This window comes from Telmatherina bonti (genome assembly GCF_933228915.1).
Source record: "Telmatherina bonti genome assembly, chromosome: 7".
Lineage (NCBI taxonomy): Eukaryota > Metazoa > Chordata > Actinopteri > Atheriniformes > Telmatherinidae > Telmatherina > Telmatherina bonti.
The window spans coordinates 11,791,040-11,811,245 of NC_136625.1; the positions used below are offsets into that span (position 1 = coordinate 11,791,040).

Genomic DNA, 20,206 nt, shown 5'->3' on the forward strand with positions numbered 1-20,206 from the left:
AGCCGAAAAGGATCATAACCAGAGCGCTATTAAAGTAGATCATTTCAAATAAAATGCTTTTGAATTCAATGAAAATCCTTTATAATGGTCAAAATGTAGTAAATGTGATGCTAACGCGTCAGAAACGCGACATTACAGGTGCGCACAACAGAAGTTAAAAATAAAATGTAAAGCTGAGTTTGTTTGAGTTTTATTTAAAGCTATTCTAGTTTCCTTCCTGACCTCAACAAAGTGAACAAGTGTTCCTGCAGCAAAGCAGTGTGAAGATAAAATAAACATCCCATTTCTTTGCTATAGCAGGAGCAGCACCAAAACAGCACCAAAAAGCCCTTGCAAAATAATAATAAATACAACAATAAAGACCCATGCGTTCACAACAACACTGCAATAAACCATCCAGCCATAAAAGCAACACGTAAAGTTGGATCGTTTTCAAACCTGAGCGAGAAAAACCTCCATCCGGGCCGAGAGAGCAGCAAGTTAGCATGCAACAAACCCCCGCAACAACCTCGCCCTAAAATTCACATTGACCGAACTGCAACCAGCCACGTTGTTATGTGAAAAGCCCCGCAACCTGCTGCCAAGTGGTTGCTCTCCGCGGAAAAAGTGGGGGGAAAAGTACTGAAACAAAGATGGGGAAAGTGGAAGTAAAAGTGGGGGGAATACATACAGTACGGAGCGCTCCTCGGGTTTATTATAAGAGACAGATAACGGTGCAGTGAGTGACTGCGGCCGCATGCACCGCTAGGCGGAGGGAGACGAGCCAGCCAGGTATAACGGTACACCACCACACTGGGATATGAACACACTCACACGCCCCGAAAACTCCCAGAAATGTGCTCCAACTCACTCCCAAAAGTCCCAAGGAGAACTTTATCGAGTCAAAAAGCTCTCCGACAGCCCGCCAGGCTTACTCAGAGGAGTTTGGACTCACCGCTGCTCCTCCTCGGGTTCGCCTGTTTTCTGCGCTTACACCTGGGGCCATCCGCCATGATCCTCTCGCTGAGTCTGAAACACAGCCGTTCGCGAGTTACCTCCTCCCTCCCTCCTCCTCTTCTTGTCTCTCCCTCCTCCTCACCCTTCCTCACCCCTCCCATTCCTGCCCCCTGCCCCCCCCCCCCCCCCATTTACGACATCACCTTCCCCCAGCAAAAAACACCTGGTTTGCGACACACGGTCTGCTTTTACGGCTCCTCAAACACCTCAGCACGGCCCCTCCTACTGGCCGCACATGGTTGAGTTTTCTCTGGAAAGCTCTGCCACCTCTCTGCCAGGTCCAGCTCGGTACCAAGAATCTGCATGTGCTCCTCCTGACAGTTAAATAAATATATAAACTAAATATAAGGAGGCCAAGGTGTTTCAGCTCAGGTGGGCACATACAAATATAGGACAGCAAAAGAGGAAAGACAATCAGTGATGAGAAGTGGAGAAAACAGACAAAAAGTAGGCTAATAAACATTTAAAAAGATAAAAATAACAATCACAAGTTTTAAAAGAAAGTGTGGTGAAAGGTACTGATGATGAAAGTAGTCATATATTTTAAAATAATACCGTAAGCATGGTGATATTGTAATTAAAATGGACCCACACCTCTTGAAAAGACCTAACATGTTAATAGTAAATAAATTTATTCTTTTGATTGTGATTAATTAATCCGACATCTATATGGCCGCCCCAAAAACAGCTACTTTATAAGCTGTGTTTCATAGGTATACCTTTAATAACTGACATAAGAAAATGATAACTGTTTCATATAATAATGTATCTTTTACATATAATATATATTAGTATTAATAATGCACCTAATAAAACATTTATTAACCTTGTCACTTCTGAATGTTGCAACTTTTATGCACAGTTATGAGTTCTTGTTTGTTTTATGTGCCAAAGCAAATAAATCATTGACAGAAGCATGTTATTTCTTGGCCAGGTGTTTCTTTCAACATGAATTGTTAACACACAAAAGGGCAGGTTGTGTTTGGCCTTAATTTCAGTTCGCTCTATTTTTTTTTTTTTTTTTTTTTTTTTTACCTGTAGTGATTACAAATGAAGCCTGAGAAACACCAACATGAGCATTAGAGGATAACAGCTGTAAGGGGAGAAATAATGCAACCAGACAACCCTGCAAAGATTTCGCCATATTAAAGGAAAAAGCTGTATCTTCCACACATTTTTATATGATCTACTTTAATTTGGATATTTTATGTATTTATCACTAATCACAGAACTTTTGCCTGAGATATCTGTGTAAATATACAAAAGCTTCCTTAAACATCAAACAGGAGAGTAGTCGAAACTAATAAAATAATTATATACATGAGACTGATAAGCCCGGGAACATGTGCAAAGTGGGTTTGCAGCATGCAGGTAGGTTAACATAAACCCTGCTCTGGGCAGAGGGATGATGCAGAGGGATTAAACAGGAATAAGTTGATGTGCAAGGCACCACTCTGCTGCAACAGTTCTACATACAGCAGCACTTGCAAAAGAAAGAAATACAATAAACTATACTAGGTGGGTAAGGTGAATTTATAGCACTTTTTTTTTTTTTTTTTAGAAAGAGCTCCAGATGAAACAAGGAAACAAGAAAATCCATGTGGAAAGTATAAAAATGTGAGTAAAATAAACAGCTGAATAAGTTGAGGCCCAGTCTCATACATCATCTTGTCCAAGTGTGTTGTCTGCATCCAACTGATAGATATAATATTTAAGCTTCTACAACCCAGCTGCTTTTGTTGCAGCCTCTTCAAAAGTCTTTGCTACCTGTCTCTGCACCAGCTCCTCTTTTCTAAACTGACTTAATCAGTAACGAGTTTGTCTTCAGTGCTGCTGTATTCTGTTCTCTGGTCTTTGCTGCTCCTGCTCCGCCAGGTTAGCCTAAACAAATAAAATGCATCACGTTTAAATGATAAGTATGTCACAAATGGTGGTGAAGGTGAAGGGACCCAAATGCAGGAGAAGGGAGCCACAGATGCAGAACTTAGAGGTTTTAATCACAAAATAAACTGAATGCAGAACTCACAAGGGAAACATGGTCTAACACACACAATGATCCAGCAACTAAAAACAGAAACCAAGCTGTGTATATATATACACACACAAACAGAACGAAACACAGGTGGAATGACTAAACTAATGAGTCCAGGTGAGCTAATGAACGGGAAAGCAAAACAGGAAACTAGACATCAGGGAACAAAACCAGGAAAACTACTAACTAAAACAGGAAACCAGGAACTGAAGAGGACACGAAACATCTCATTCTGACAAAGTATTATTTTGTTCATCACATCTTCACACTCAAAAATAGAGGTACCAGCTTGTACCTAAAAAGGTACAAATGCTTGTCGCTGGGGGTGTACTCTTTTGAGAGACATTTCTGTACCCTTCAGTTCCGGTCTGTTTTTGTACCTTATCAAGTTCAACCTCACCTTATCAAGTTATGTTTTTTAGGCCTGGTCCATGCCAGTTAGCAATATTATCTTATCTTTAATCTGGAAATAATCTTCAAAAACTCAAAATACTGACATTGTGGGCTACAGCAAGTGTTGTGCGTCTAAACCGGTCTGAACAATGCATTTCTTCTGAGGCAACTTTTTAATTTTTTTTTTTTTTTAAATAAAATCATCAAATATCAGTTGTAATATGTGGTGAAGTCGTAGGGGGGTATACTGATTGCTGAAGAAAAGCTGGTAAAAGTCCCAGTATGCACTATACACTGTAAAAAAGAAATCCCGGTACACAAAAGGATAGAATTTAAAAGTACCGGTACTGTGTACCGCTGCGTACCAGCCCACCTAAAGCACTGCTGCTAACAATAGTTTTTGTCACGACAAACATTTTTCAATGCTGCAGGTACCCTTATGGTTAAAATGGTACAAATTTGTACTTTATGTCACTTTGGACCCTTTGTCATACTCTGAAGGTGTGCTTCTGGTCTCTTAAAGACCAGTATTGTACTTTTGAGAGAACATTTCTTTAAAATGTACCTATAGGTACAGAAATGTCCTTATCTTGTACCTCTATTTTTGAGAGTGTTGTGTAATTCTTGCAATTTTGAACCCTTTACACAAAAGCAGATATTTATCAATAATCAGACACAATTTTAAGAACGCTATATCAATTATGTGGCCCTGCGATGGACTGGCGAGCTGTCCAGGGTGTACCCTGCCTGTCGCCCAAAGCCAGCTGGGATAGGCTCCAGCTTCCCCGCGACCCTGAATTGGAATAAGCGGTTCGGAAAATGAATGAATGAATGAATATCAATTATGTGCTTCTCTCTTTTTCACTAAGTTGACAAAATGCAAAGAGTGGGCAATCACAGGGATTCTCCCAAATACACTGATTCTTACGATGTGAGTCTTCTGTCTGAATATGACACTCATTCATAATTAAGATAGAGAAAATTCTCCTTTTTATGTTTTGTGCTGTTCTAAAATCAAGATGAAGTAAAATACAATCCAGAAACTAAGTTTCCAGCTGTGTTAGTACAGAGTAATAGATAATCTAAAAAATTTTTTTTTATCTGATTTGATTTCATCCGGAAGCTGTCCAGGGTGTACCCTGCCTGTTGCCCAAAGCCGGCTGGGATAGGCTCCAGCTTCCCCGCGACCCTGAATTGGAATAAGCGGTTCGGAAAATGAATGAATGAATGGATGATTTCATCTGGTGTCATCTGCTTTCATTGTGGTTATATACTGAGCTGAGTAGAGCTAAGTTAAGTTGATCTTGTTTCACTTAAAACTACAGGCCGACATAAGCTCTGTGGTGGCTTACAGAGGGTCAGAGGAGGGGCCTACAAGCTCGAGTCAAACTATTCCTGTACTTATTGGTGATCAGGTTCCAGGTTGGACATGCCAGGTGCTGCAGGGAGTGAAGCTCTTCTGGATGTTATGGCATCATACGGTGACAGGCAGAGAGCAGACTGCAGAGGCTTAACGGGAGAACAAAAATGTGAGATTATGGCCATTGTTCGAAGGTGCTTCATGGTTGGTGTGCTGCATTTGGCTGCACGAGACAACAGGGGAACACAAACTGGATTATGTGGGTTATTGTGCAGGAGAAAACCTGTGCAGCTTCATTGTGGATGCTGCAGCAGTGGGTTTATTTTAATCTGGAAGTCAAAGGAAACATTTTCTGCAAGATATTAAAAGATGTTTTGTTTTTTTATATGTTTTTGTAAGGTTCCTTTTCTTATCATCTGCAAGCTCATCGTGAGGCAGATAAGGGCATTTTCATTTGTTGGCTTGCTGATCGTTTCAGACACAGCAGAGTTTAAGGACTTTGATAGTTTTTCTTTTATTTTCTTAAAATGGAAAAAGAAAATGTGTTTTTATTTTTGAGATCCATATTTTTTTTCCCTGCACCCCTGTAGTTATATTGATACGTCACATGTTTCTTTGTAAGTTAAAACTATGAAAAATAACTTAATTTACATTTATTTTATTTTAGCGAATCAGAGCTGAACATGACAAATATATTTAAGATTAAAACAAATATGGGTTTTAACTTGGTTAGGATCTTGGTGACACTCACACCGGTGGCGCAAAAGCTGCCATGCAGGTATTTGTTGTTGAGTGTTTTGGCCAATACTTACTTGCCCAAAACAAATAGTCCAACTAGTTTGAGAACTGATAACGTTCCAGCTGGTGGACGCCTGCTTTACTATCTGGATAACAAACTCAATTACAGAAATATTAAAGAATTGCTGCCACCATTAACATTGTTGCCACATTTCATAGGATAAAAAGAAAGGAAATGATTATTAATCACTGCAAATGTTGCCGTATTCAGTTTAATTGCATAAATTAAGTCCTGTAAACATATTTGTATTTGGGACGACTGTGATACAGTGGATGGGCACTTGTAAAATATTCGATTGAATTACCAGCTCCCCCACCTATTGAACTGCCATTGGCTATGGTTACACGATGTTTTTTAATTTGGAATTAATAATTCTGAATTAACGTAAATTCCTACGAGTTTACAAGAAAAAATTTCCGAATGAAAGTTTACATGAAACACGTCTCACTTAATTCCTCTTTAGAGCGGCGGGTTGGGAAGGGTTCTGATTGGACAGAGGGTGCACGCGATGTATGCTGGAAATAAAGTTGGCTCGCTGCTTCTCGTCTTTTCAGTTATAACTTGTAAAAATTACATAATAAGTTCCAGTTTCGCCGCTATTTTTATTATAATTTTGAAGTACTAGCGCAACACGAGCATACTACTTCACTTTTTGCAGCAACTGAGAAGGAGAAGAAAGACAGACCACCGAACACGGGAGGCAAAACAATGCGGTTCATCGGGACAGGACAAGGTAACGAGCATGCGCAGAACGACCGGAGTTAACTTAAAGCGGAATGAAGGTTTAGATGACAGAGGAATTAAATAGTTTGGAATTAAAATGCGAATAAACCAGCCACTTACATCGGAATCAAGTTTAATTCAGAATAAAAATTTACATTAGGAATTAGGTGTTTACATGTTCGTTTTTCATCAGTTTGAAATGGAATTAACTTTTATTCTGAATTAAAGAGGAATTAAAACTCCCATGTAAACATAGCAATTGTGTCTGACAGGAAAGCCTGAACTGTTTTTGTTTGCAGGTTAGTTTTTACACGGTAGCTCTGTTACAATGTGAGAGTACGAGTTTAAATCAGCTAGTCAGCTAAATAACTGGACAATGCAAAGCACTGAAAATTGGAGTTCCTCCATTATGGAGGTTTTAATCAGGGAAAAATTTAGATTACTGATGAAAAATTTTATTGTGGTAGCAATTTGATTCAGTCGAGAGCCAAGAAAACTTTGAATATAAATGCTAATAGTGTTTTTTTTTTTTATGTTATTTTTTAACATTTATTTTAGTCGCTGAACTTTACAAAAGCAAAACATTAAAAATGCTTTTGTAACTTGTAACAAACTTGGATAAATGTACCAATGTCTCTATAAATAAAACCAAATCTGCATGAATGTCATACTCCACAACAAATACGACACATACAGAACTATTCTTACATAAACATCTAAAAATATATCTGTTTTCACCTTTTAACAAGTAGAAAAATTGTTTACATTTCAGTTCATTTTCTTTGCTCAGGAAGCTGACCTTCTGATCACTTCGTAGCCCCCAAACAAGCACAGTGCCCCCTCATCCCCCCCCCCCCCCCCCCCCGTCAGTAATGCTTTAATTGAATCTCCCACTGGCAGGATATGAAGGGCTATAGAGCCCTCTCCTATCAGGGGAGTCCTGCTCCGCCACATCACAACGTCTCTCCAGGCTGCTGCTGTCCTGCTGCCTGTGAAGTGAAAGGGGAAACGGATGCCATTATTCAATGCTAATTTGGTATTGACATGAATAGCTACTGGGCTCAAAAGGCTTTGGGGGCTTTTATCCTCTTTTTAGTGAATTCATTTGTATTTATGCTGGAAAATCCTTCTCAATGAGAAGTCAGCCAGTAGACTTACAGTATGAGCATTGTTCTTTGAGGAAGAGTTGAGCCTGCAGGCTAAATGCCTCCTAACTGTTTCCTTTGTTGTACAGCAGGCAGGGGTTTACGAAGCTATGATTTTTACATCTATCTGACTGAGACATACAGGGACATCATCTCATAAACCTGACTGCCTTCTCCTAAATTTCTATTCACTCAGTAGAGCAGCTTTCTGCAAAGTATATTGATTTTTAAAAAAAAAGGATAGATTGTCCTCGTGCTGGTCAGTGAACATGAAATCTATGACCTTAACTGTTTATGTAGATTTCTTGAGTCAATTTATGGGCCTCATAAAGATGTCTCAAACAATAATGGGAGCTTATAAAGAACAGAATCCAGTTGCTAAAAGATGGATGCAGCCTCAGTGCAAGAAACGTGAAGCCTAAAAGAAAGTAGATCACCTGCTCAGGGCTCTAATCTACTGCTCCAATCAGCCACCTTATCTCATGATGCTTCACAGAAAAAATATGCAGCTAAAGGCTAAAAAAGAAGTATAATAGACACGTTTCCTGATGTACTATTGATGACATTTCACTCCTGCTGCAATCCAATGACCTGGACTGGGAGAAAAATGACGTGTTGGAGAGAAGAAGGGGGTTGGTCAGCGGTATGAAACCCCTGACCTTCTACTGAGAGGAAACAATCTGAGATTTCTTCCTCTCTTTATTTTGCTTCCACCTGCAAATGGTTGCAGTAAGGAATGAAAAGTGCATGGTTAGAGTTAGAATTGATGCACATGAATATATTACAAAACAAACAAAAAAACAGGATTAGGGCAGGAAACAATATTATGTTGCAAACTACACTGTCAGTCACAGTTTCCGTCGAGTGAAAATGTCTGAGACATGTCAGAAGACAGCAGTCTACCTTTATTTCCCACCTCTAAAACTGAGTTTTATCTTTGTTCATATTAAACATGAGGACAAACATCCTTTTTCACTGGTGAGACTGGGCAGCCAACAAAAAACTGAGGCATCTGTCTTTAAAAGCTAATATTGTCACGCGATGCCTCCCTGGTGTCTCCTCCCTCTCTGTCTGAAGCTGCACGTAACGATGGCACACCTGTACCTCATCACACCCCCCCCCCAAACTAAAACCCAGTTGCTGCAGCCACTGTTTGTCAGACCATTAGCTAACACCAACTCTCCCAGTAGGATTGAGCTCACATTGGCCTTTGTTGCTTGGAGTTTTTTTCTTATTTTGTTTAATAAACCACTCTCGCCTTGGATCAGCCCTTGAGTCCTCCACCTGTCCTAAGTCCCTCGGGTGTTTCTGCACATTTTCAGAATGAAAACTAAAACTCAGTTTTTGATGTGTAGCAGAAGTCCACTCACAGATCTCCAAAATGAGAAATTATTTAGTGGGTTGTTTTTTTTTAATCCCTTTATGTCTTTCATACAACAGTTATTGCACAACGCCAAAAAAGATTTGAGCATATAAAAGTCTGAAATGTTGTGCAATAGCTGGGGATAAAAAAAAAAAACCCACTGAATTTTTGGTCTATTTTTTGTCAAAAATCCAAGTGTTTGCAAATACCTGTTTGCTTTTTCTGAGAGATGTTACCTACATTATGCGCAGGACTTTTCAGTGGTTAAAGCAGAAGGATGCATAGACACATTTCTGCTATAAATCCTGTATGATTACTTTTTTTTAGTAACCTTCAAATCCTCATGCTGACAGTTGAGGTGAAAAATGTCAAAACATCAGGTGAGAGCAAGAGCTGGTACCTTTGAAATGCTAATAGGGAGCTAATACTAAATGCTGACCCTAACAGACGCAGTGGTAAAACTATAATAAACCTACCTTGGTGCCTTTGATGCTTCTCCACTCTAACATGCTACTGTTGTCACGTTAATGTCACCTGTTTGTCCTAATAGGTTCAGCCTTTGAAGCAGGTCCATACTTTCATGCTAAATACCTGTTGGTGTTGTACTTTAATGTGCGTCAGGTGGTATACAAGTTAGCATGAGTGTCTGTGTGAGTGTGTGTTTTTTCTTTCTCAGAGGGAAATGAGGTCAAAGGTAAAGCATAGCTCAGTCTTTGATATGTTAATCTGCCCAATCGTGTACCATTTCCTCTGGAAAAATCAATTAACTTCGACTTTACTGTCTTCCATTGCACCAGTATTCAGGAACACAGTGACTAGAATATGAATATTTTAATCTTGTGTCAAGATGAGTGATGTGGATACAAATCACTTGTCGGAATGAGTGGTTGGGGAGATGATAATGGTGGGACCTCACACTGAGGTTATATGGCAGGAGGATAGAAAGATCAGTTTTCCTCTCAATCTGCGACTCTCTCCATTAAAAGATAGCTGCATTACAATATGCATGAAGAGTCGACATGAACCTGAAATGAGGGAAAATGAGAATTGTTAACCTATAACAAATTAATTAAAGGATTTGTTCTAAAGTTTGGGTTTTAACCTGGTATGATGACGTCTGTAAACAATGATTCTTTGCATTGACTAATAAAACTGTGAGTTAAACTAAAGAGAACTCTGAGTGCTATCTAAACGTTGCTGTTGGGTTTCTTATCAGACCAAATTATATTGACATCTCACTGACTGAGTCATTGCTATCTGAGCTGCTAAAAATGTTTTGTTTTTGTTGTTTTTTTTTGTTTATTTTTGCTTCAGGTTGCAGCATGTTACCTGAGATAAGAGCTCTGTTTGACAGGCCAAAGTCTGAGGGGTGTTCTAGCGGTAGACAGGTAAATCAGGGTCAGTTTGCTCAGGTGTGTGTGTGTGGGAGTAAAAACTATGTGAAGTCTTGTGCCAAAATTTATTTCATTGCATTTTTCTTCCAATGATGTAAATTTAAAGTGGTCTTGAGCAATATTTCCCCCTGGCTTGGGACATTGGCTGTTCTTTCAGCGTTTTCAGCCCAGAAATATGTTTACTTCTCAGCAACTCACCACTGATCAATGATATTTTTTTTTTACTTGTAGCCTGCTATAAATTTGTAGTTGCAGTGATGAAAACTACCATGTCCTTGAACCAGTTTGAGAAAACTATCTTTTTATATAATGTGTCTGTATGTGTGTTTCCTTTATGTCTGATTTTAAATTGTAAAGCGCTTTGAGTAACATATTTTATGTTGGAAAAGCGCTTAATAAATAAAGTTTGATCGATTGATTGATGGATTCATTGAACAGGTGGTGGAGGGGGCAAAAGAAAAAATGTCAGGATTTTTAAAAGTGGAGCTGAATCTGAAGATGATGTACTTAAGAAAAAGGAAGAAAAAAAATCCATTAAAAAGCTGACACAGGACCTGACATCTGACTCCTCATCAACTGTTCACTCACTGACACTTCATCAGAAAAGGTCTCCATGGAAAGGTGGCTGTCAGGAAGCCATTCTTGGGGAAGGGAAAGTGTGAGATAATGTTGAGTTATGTCAAGTAACAAGAACTGAACTGGAAACACATGGCAAGAAGTCTGAAAGGGGGATGAATCCTTCTGAGAGCCCAGACCTGACTATTTCTGAAACTGTGTGGGGTCATCTTGATAAGGAAGAAACCATAGACTGTATATAAAGAGATGGACGGAGTCTCTGTGTCGTCACCCATAGGTTTCTGAAGAGCTGAAATGAAGCTGGGTGCGCAGTTCCTACCGTCGCCATCTTGGCAGCGTCATGCACGTCGTCTCGCCCAGAAAATACAAATATGGGCAAAGAGGTGGAGCTGAGAAGGGAGCCGTGAGCGTCATGGTGGATGATTGACATCGAGCGAACTCCGAGCTTTCTGTAGCTAAAAGCTAACCAAGTTAATCCCGAGATAACAGGAGCTAACCAGCTAACGGAGGTAAGCGGGCTAAAACTAAGTCACATTGTTAACCAGCTAAAAAAACCGGGGTTGTTCTACATTCTTCTGACTTGAAGCCGGATATCGGTACCTGTCAATCAAAAGGACCTGCCTCTAAATATGCCAAACTTCGAGATTAAATTACTTTTAAACGGGTGAGTTAGAAAAAAATGTACTCCCCCCACAGTTCTCATGAAGGTAAACCTGACCTATAAACCGAAAATGGATTTTTGAACCAGGCTGTAAACATGTTTATTTCGTCCATGAAGTTGGCCTTTTTAACATGGGAGTCTATGGGGATTTGCTCTGTTTTGCAGCCAGCCCCTAGAGGATGAAGGGGGAACTGCAGTTTTATGCACTTCTGCATAGGCTTCACTTTTTACTGCAGGAGGTTGCCGCTTGGAAGAAACGCAATAATCCACATCCAAATAACAGCAGGGACTACTTAAAGAAATCCCAGCAAAGCTTTCCGGAGAGGGTTCAGACTGTGTTGAAGCAAACAGAACCTGAAAGTATGTGACACTTTGTCACGTCTCGCAAAGGATGTTCTTCCATTATTTCTGATTACAGTCATTGTTGCTTGGTTATATTTAGTTTTGACTGAAGGAGAATGACCATTTCCATTCAGGTGGTCACATGATTAGCACTTGTGATATGTTGTTGTTCCCCTTTCGGCTTGTCCCTCTGAAGGAACAGTAAATCATTGTACAGTTGAATATTTGGCACATGTTTTATGTTGGATGCTCTTCCTAACACGACCCTCTGCGTTTATCTGGGTTTAGGAACCATTATGTCCTCCTCCGCAGCATAGGGGTGCAGGAATTAAACTACAGACTGTCAGGTCACAAGACAAGCAGCCGTGGCTTTGCCACCTGAGCTAGTGCCACCCTTTGATTAGCACTTGGGTTAAAAATCTCATAATTTCTGACGACCTTGAAAGATTTAGTTCTTTGCATTTTTTTTAAAGAAGCAAACACAATAAATACCTGAGTAATACAAAAAAAATTCCAATTAGATAACACCTTAAAGGGCAATCTAAACTGATGCTAAAGGAAGACTTACATGATACAAAATTGCCACAAAAATTATATAAAAAAAACCCCAACAAAACAGCTCCTCAAGTTCCAAAATGGACACAAAGAGATGTAAAACTACTGGAAAGAGCAGTAGACATACATAGTCCCCTTGTTATTTGTTATATTTTCCTGTCTCTGTCAGTCATGGCGTGTATTATTTTATATGGTGGAGTGGGCTCTCCTCAAATGCCTGCTGTCACCTGTTCCAGTCATCTGTCATGTTCCTGTCCACAAACGGTACACCAGTCAGCTAACACTGTTAGCAAATACTTGGACGTCACCACCCAGCTGGAGAACTGCATACACAATGGCAATTTTCTCAGGGGTTAGTGAACAAATATCTAAATAAACATTAATGCTCCATAACATCTGCACATATTTGTGGTTGTTTGTGCTTGTGTATTGCAGTTATGGGGACACAAAAACACAAAGCTACTCAGACAGACATTGTAGATCAACACCTCTCTTGTGCGGCATTCATTTCCTGTGCAGTGGCGAGAACCCTCCACACATCATGCTGGGGATCAATAGGCTCATGTGCACTTCAGGTGATGAGTGCAGTGATAACCTGGCCTGTTTGCTCGCTCTCAGCAGAGATAATGTTGAGTCTTCAGCAGCCAGTGTAATGAGTCACATGCAGAAACATCAGCGACTGATGTCATTTTGCATCACTTCATCTTCACTGGGGCCAGACCATGTGTCTATGGGAGTGTGCTCTACAGTGTAAGCTTTATTACACACATCCATGCACATATTAATGTGCTTTCATTGCATGCCTGTATGTATGTGTGTGTGTAGAGCAGTGCTCATCCTGAGGCCCTGCCTGCTGTTCAAGCCCATACCTGGAGGCTGACCTCATTTGTTGCAACACTGCAGCTCAGGACACATGGAAGTCACATGACCAGGCCGTACCGACTCCATATGGAGCACGGGCCTCCTTCGGCAGACCCAGCTGACCTTATTATCAAAGTTGCTTTTTTTCCAGGTTTCCATCCATTCTCCGCTGCTTATCCGGGGTCGGGTCGCAGGGGCAGCAGCCTAAGCAGGGAAGCCCAGACTTCCCTCTCCCCAGCCACATTTGCCAACTCTGCGGGGGGGATCCCGAGGCGTTCCCAGGCCAGCTGAGAGATATAATCCCTCCAGCGTGTCCTGGGTCTTCCCCGGGGTCTCCTCCCAGAGGGACGTGCCTGGAACACCTCACCAGGGAGGCGTCCAGGAGGCATCCTGACCAGATGCCCGAGCCACCTCAATGCGGAGGAGCAGCGGCTCTACTCTGAGCCCCCCCCCCAGATGAGCTTCTCACCCTATCTCTAAGGGAGAGCCCGGCCACCCTGCGGAGGAAACTCATTTCAGCCGCCTGTATACGAGATCTCATTCTTTCGGTCACGACCCACAGCTCATGATCATAGGTGAGGGTAGGAACGTAGATTGACTGGTAAATCGAGAGCCTGGCCTTCTGGTTCAGCTCCTTCTTCACCACGACAGTCCGGCACAAAGTCCGCATTATTGCAGACTCCGCACTGATCCGCCTGTCGATCTCCCGCTCCATCCTTCCCTCACTCGTGAACAAGACCCCGAGATATTTAAACTCCTCCACTTGAGGCAGGACCTGACTCCCGACCCGGAGAGGGCAATCCACCCTATTCCGGCTGAGGACCATGGTCTCAGATTTGGAGGTGCTGATTCTCATCCCAGCTGCTTCACACTCGGCTGCAAATTGCTCAAGTGAGAGCTGCAGATCACGGCCAGATGAAGCCAACAGGACCACGTCATCTGCAAAAAGCAGGGACCCAATCCTGAGGTCACCAAACCGGATCCCCTCAACACCTTGGTTGTGCCTAGAAATTATTTCCATATTAGTTATGAACAGAATCGGTGATAAAGGGCAGCTTTATCCAACCCTCACTGGAAACAAATCTGACTTACTACCGGCATTGCAGACCAAGCTCGGACACCTGTTGTACAAGGACTGGACAGCTCATACAAGGGGGTCCAGCACCCCATACTCCCGGAGTACGCCCCACAGGAGCCCCTGGGGGACACGGTCGAACGCCTTCTCCAGGTCCACAAAGCACATGTAGACTGGTTGGGCAAACTCCCATGCCCCCTCCAGGACCCCAAAGAGGGTATAGAGCTGGTCCATTGTTCCACGACAAGGACGAAAACCACACTGCTCCTCCTCAATCTGAGATTTGACTACTTGACGAACCCTACTTTCCAGAACCCCTGAATAGACCTTTCCAGGGAGGCTGAGGACTGTAATCTCCCTGTAGTTGGAGTACACCCTCCAGTCCCTCTTCTTGAAAAGGGGGACCACCACCCCAGTCTGCCATTCCAGAGGCACTGTCCCCGATGTCCACGCGATGCTGCAGAGATGTGTCAGCCAGGACAGTCCCACAGCATCCATAGCCTTAAGGAACTCCGGGCGGCTCTCATCCATCTCTCTTTCCTCCAAACTTTGACTCTATACAATTACTTCTTACTCTTTATTTGGCATATTATAGTGCCTCTCAAAACTCATTTGAGAAACTTTGATTCTGTTTTGTGAGCTATAAATAAACTACATTTTGATTGTTTTATGAATGGATTCTTTTGAATTAATATATATACATATATGAATGCATACATACATAATACATATACCACCAACACAGAAATATAAGATGTATGATTTGTACAGAATGTTTTTACAGAAGTAATGTAAGGTTGCATGTGTTTTCATTTATTCTTAATGAGCTTGATGCGTTCATTCTCCATCAACATCAATGATATCCATCTTAAGCTTAATGAACAAATTCACCTGAATAACATCATACAGCAGCCCAAACATATCTGAAAGCTTTGTGTAAAATTAATTGTCTAATTTTTTGTGATTGCATTAATATATATTACTTCCATTGTGGCCTTTTGAACCTAAGTTGCATTCAGTGTTGCTGAATGACCCAGTCAAATAGGATATGTGAAATAGGCCTAGAAAAAAAATCTAAATATTTGTTTTCATGTATATACATTTGATTTTGTATCTTTTTATTTTTTTTTTTTTAGCATACCTGAAGAAGCCTCTGACTAAACACACTGTTTCCTCACTGTGTTGTGCAGAGGGTGGGAAGAATTGTCCATTGTGTTCAGCAGCTCATGCAGCATTCCTCTCTGTACAATCACCTCCAAGAGCTCCACAGTTGTTCCTAGCAGAGGGTCAGCCATTGGTCATATGGTTCCTCACATTTGAATGCAGTCAGATAAAAGCTATAATCACTATAGAAAGTGAGACCTCCAGTAGTTGTGAGAGCCTGAAGGTGCATCATAAAAAAACATTTATTTCAACCCATACAACAGCCATTTTTTAATTTCAGTTCTGTTTAATTTTTAACCATAGACAAGTGATTATATTATCTAAAGTACAGTCCACCTTTATAAAATGTTGTTAGATATAACCAAAGCAACTGGCAAAATGGTGTCCATGAACACATCCCACATGCATGAATAAAAGAATGAATGTAACCGCTTCCCATCTTCATCAGGATTTTGTGGCTTTTTGAAATAAACCACATGAATGGACTGTGAAATCATTAAACTTATCAAACAAATGCGTGTTTAAAATCCAGCATGTGGCTTGTGGGGACATCTAGTGGTGTAAACTTCAAATTGCAGCCAATTGGTTTGTCTTTTTCACAGATATTGTAGGTGCATAGTGATAAAACATGTTGGAGAGAACTGCACCTCATAGCATATTTATGTAAAAAATTCCAAGGTAATAAAAATGGAAAAACTCTTATTTTCTTGAAGTTCTGCTTTATTGAAAACGTGTTAATTTGTCATTATCAGTGTCTCATTTATGTTCCCATTTCATGCATAAATTGGTACAGCTGTTTGAAGCACTTTCAAACAACCTGGGAAAGTGGTGGCACACGTGAATAAGACCTCTTAAAAAGATTTAGATTCTTATAAATAATTAAGTGATTGTCAGCCAAAGTGGTCATTAAATGTAAAAAATAAAGCAAAAATATGTCAAAGTAAGAAGCCAACGATTTTTTTAAAAATCAATTATTGTTTAATTAGGATAGTCTTGCATTGTACAGCTTAAGTCACTGCTGCACAAATACTTCATTGATCATGAGAAAACTTTGCCTTGAGCCAAATCATACAGTTTATCAGTGTTTATCAGTGGACCCCATGTCCTCCTTGTCAAAGAGGACAGACCGGATACAAACAACATGGACACAGGATTAGATAAACCTGCTAATGGCTCATAACATAGAATAAAAGTAAGCTACTCGGTGAAAGTGTTGCTATCATCCAAGGTAAGGCAAGTTTTTTTGTACAGCACATTTCACATGCAAGACAAGTGCTTTACATAAACATTAAAAGAATTATAACACATGCCATTTAAAAGGAATAGCAGAAATACATTTTTTTAAATAAAAGCTAAAAAGCTAAAATAAAAGACAAGAAAAAAAATTAAGTCCCCTTTTAATTTCTTTTTACCTTGATATAAAGCTGCTGAGGGTTTCAGCAGACCTGCAGTTTTCTGGAAGTTTTCCATATGTGAGGAGCATAAAAACTCAGTCCTGCCACACTATGTTTAGTTGTTAGCTCTTTCTTTTTACTTATTTGTTTAGTTCTTTCATTTGAAGTAGCTGCAGAAGATTGTTCAAAAAGCGAATAACTTAACTGACTACAACAACTGATCTTGTCTCGCAACCACAGGAATCATCTGGACATAATGATGGACATGCTAATGTCTCTGAAAGTAAGGGCCATGTGGTTCATTATATTCAGAATTGCTAGTACTGATATATTATGTTATAGTAGTACTTGGTATCTTTATTTGGTATCTTTTATGACTCATAGTACTACCTGAGAACTGTGAAGTCTTCACAATCTTGAGATTACAAGGAATCTACTGTCACAGTTGATCACTGAGAAAAGGCTAATGTCAATTTTTTCTATCCCAAGTGCCGCACTAAAACTGTTAACTGGCATTTAAGACTGATATTGATATGTTGGTTATAATTACTATATTGTCCCTAAATGACACTGCTGAACTGAGCAGGCATATGCTAATGCTAATGCAAATGCTAATGCTGCGTGTTGTGTGCTTTGTGGTTCTCTTCTCAAAGAAATGAGAAAGCAGTTGCTTTTCCTCACTTAACTTTCTCTCCCTCTGCTTTCATTCTTTTCTTTTATGGTAGCTTCATTTCTGTTTAGTAGAGGCAGGACTTTTTCTTTTCCCCTACTTCTGGGTGTCCCATCACGAAATGGAACTCAATCAACCGTGCAGGTGTGGACCAAACCATTTTGCACCAATTTAGAGGGCTTGATTGAGGCCTCAGAGGACATCCATAACTGGACATCCATAACTAGAGACATTCAGTCTCTAAAACACTGCACAGTGAATTTGATTATGACATGAATTAGTCAGAAATTTTTAAAAAATGCAACATAAAACCTTTTTAAAGTCTTCTTGAGAGCCCCTCCCTGTGGTGAGACCTGTTTAAATGTTACCGTACCCACATCCTCAGTCCGATGCCCCAGATTGTGATTATGATGCAGATAGTAGGGTTGTTGATATAAAAGGCCATATAGAATATCTTATTTGTACACAATGTGCTGCATTCACTTGCACTTGGACATTGGAGGCTTAACAGGTAAGGATCACCTTACACTTAATATTTGTCTGAATTTAATTGTTTATTATTGGGGAAGCAGTTTAGGGTGGGGCAATTATATTTTTGGAGTGGTCCATGCCCCAACCCTCTGGCCACTTTCCTGCCAAACAATGAGACGGACAGAAGGTATCTTTAAAACGTGTATGGGTCTTTAAACAGTGATGACATCCCAAATAAACACTTAAAATTTATTTCTTATATTCTATTTAAAAACCAAGAAAAAGTCCGATTTTGATCATGTATGTCTTTGAGTGTTTACCAGCATGCTACATGTGGGCAAAATCCAATTATTCTGTTACTCTTCAGTTCTTCGTTCCCTAAGGATGTAAGTCAATGACTGTGTGTTTCCCAATCCCATTGTAAACTCTTAATCCATCCAAATGCATGGCATGAAATATCTATGAGCATGCACTGACACCTGTGCCAGCTTTTTAATCATACTCTGCATTGGATCCTTTGCTGCAGACTCATGACAGCAGTTTGCACTACCTTGTGGAATAACCTCAATGGGCATATGTGTGGGAAGACTAAATATTCTTTGCACACAGGCATGCAAATTCTATCAAATTAAACCACCTGCTATGGCAGAATGTACTTGCTGCCATGAAATTTCCATGCATATGAGACTAGATTTATGTAACAAGCAGCAAGGCAAAGGAATTGTGTCTTTATAACTCTTACAGCTGTGACATATTTACTGCTGATGCTCTGTGAATGATGCACACGCTTCAGCACTTCATATTTCAAATATGCATAAAACCGATTTTTATTTTTACGAGGTGTTTTATTCCAACCAATATGAAGTCTCGTTCCTCTATTAATTCCAGGATTCAGCAGGGATAACATGATATTTTCTTAACCCATCCCCTGGGGTCTCAGCCATGATCTCACCCTGCCTCAGCCCCTGTGTATGATGGGATAGGGAGCCGTGCTCGGTGTGAGGAGTATAAGTCATTGCTAAGACGTCCTGTGACTCATCCTAGTTGACATTATTTAAGATGAAAGTCAGACTTAGTGCTTGTCACAGAAATAACTCGAGGCAAAAGAAAGGAAAGAGTTCAAAGAAAGGAATGAAAATCCTTATATATTATTTATGCAGCTGGGAGTGAAGAGAATTACTGTCTAACTTTAGGGATGTAAACTTGTAGTAAGAGTAATGAATATCATGTACAATTTTGCACAAATTATTCTTTTAATTCAATAAAATGAAACAACTAAAAAATGATAAGTTTTTTTTTTTTTTTTTAACTGTATACAATCGCTAAATTATCACACCTACTTATGGTTCATTTAACAGTACATCACTATTGTTTATTTTTATTCCTTTAATTCACTTAAATTTAAAAGCACCTTGCTTTCTCCTTATAAAGTACAAAAAGAAGTCACTCCAAGGCCAAACTTACTTTGACCTCAGTTCACAAAAGCAACCAGCTCCGTTGTGAGCTAAATTATTCACACATTAGGGGGCAATTAAAGTATGCTTAAAGGTTGCTGAATTTTCAGGGAGTAACAATACAATTTAAATGACGACAATAAAAACTGATTATTCACCAGTTATTGTGTAGCAGAAAAATGTTTATGTGAAGACATGATAAACACAGGTAGGCAAAACTAAAAACTAGTATATTCTCAGCCTAACAGTTAGCCTATGTGCTAATTTGCTAAAATACAATGAAAACTTCTTCGGGGTCCAGGAGGGGGCATGGGAGTTTGCCCAACCAGTCTACTTGTGTTATATGGACAGAATGTCTAGGTGCAGCAGAGGTGTTGAGGGGATCCGGCTTGGTGGCCTCAGGATTGGGTCCCTGCTTTTTGCGGATGACGTGGTCCTGTTGGCTTCATCTGGCCGTAATCTCCAGTTCTTGCTTGAGCGATTCGCAGCCTAGCGTGAAGCGGCTGGGATGACAATTGGCACCTCCAAATCAATATCTCGGGGTCTTGTTCACGAGTGAGGGAAGGATGGAGCGGGAGATCGACAGAGGAATCGGTACGGCATCTGCAGTAATGCAGACTCTGCGCCGGTCTGTCGTGGTGAAGAAGGAGCTGAGCCAGAAGGCGAAGCTCTCGATTTACCAGTCGATCTACGTTCCTACCCTCACCTATGGTCATGAACTGTGGGTCGTGACTGAAAGAACGAGATCTCGTATATAGGCGGCTGAAATGAGTTTCCT

At 40.4% G+C, this 20,206-nt stretch overlaps 1 protein-coding gene across 1 annotated transcript in view; it reads right to left on the bottom strand.

Annotated features, from left to right (window-relative positions):
• The window catches only part of zeb1a (zinc finger E-box binding homeobox 1a), a 64,858-nt gene extending 63,829 nt beyond the window's left edge, over positions 1 to 1,029 (bottom strand). Inside the window, exon 1 of the mRNA XM_079243255.1 lies at positions 935 to 1,029. Coding sequence (XP_079099381.1) covers positions 935 to 992 — 58 coding nt within the window. The 5' untranslated portion in view covers positions 993 to 1,029. The remainder of the gene's footprint in view (positions 1 to 934) is intronic.
• Between the last annotated feature and the right edge of the window lie 19,177 nt (positions 1,030 to 20,206).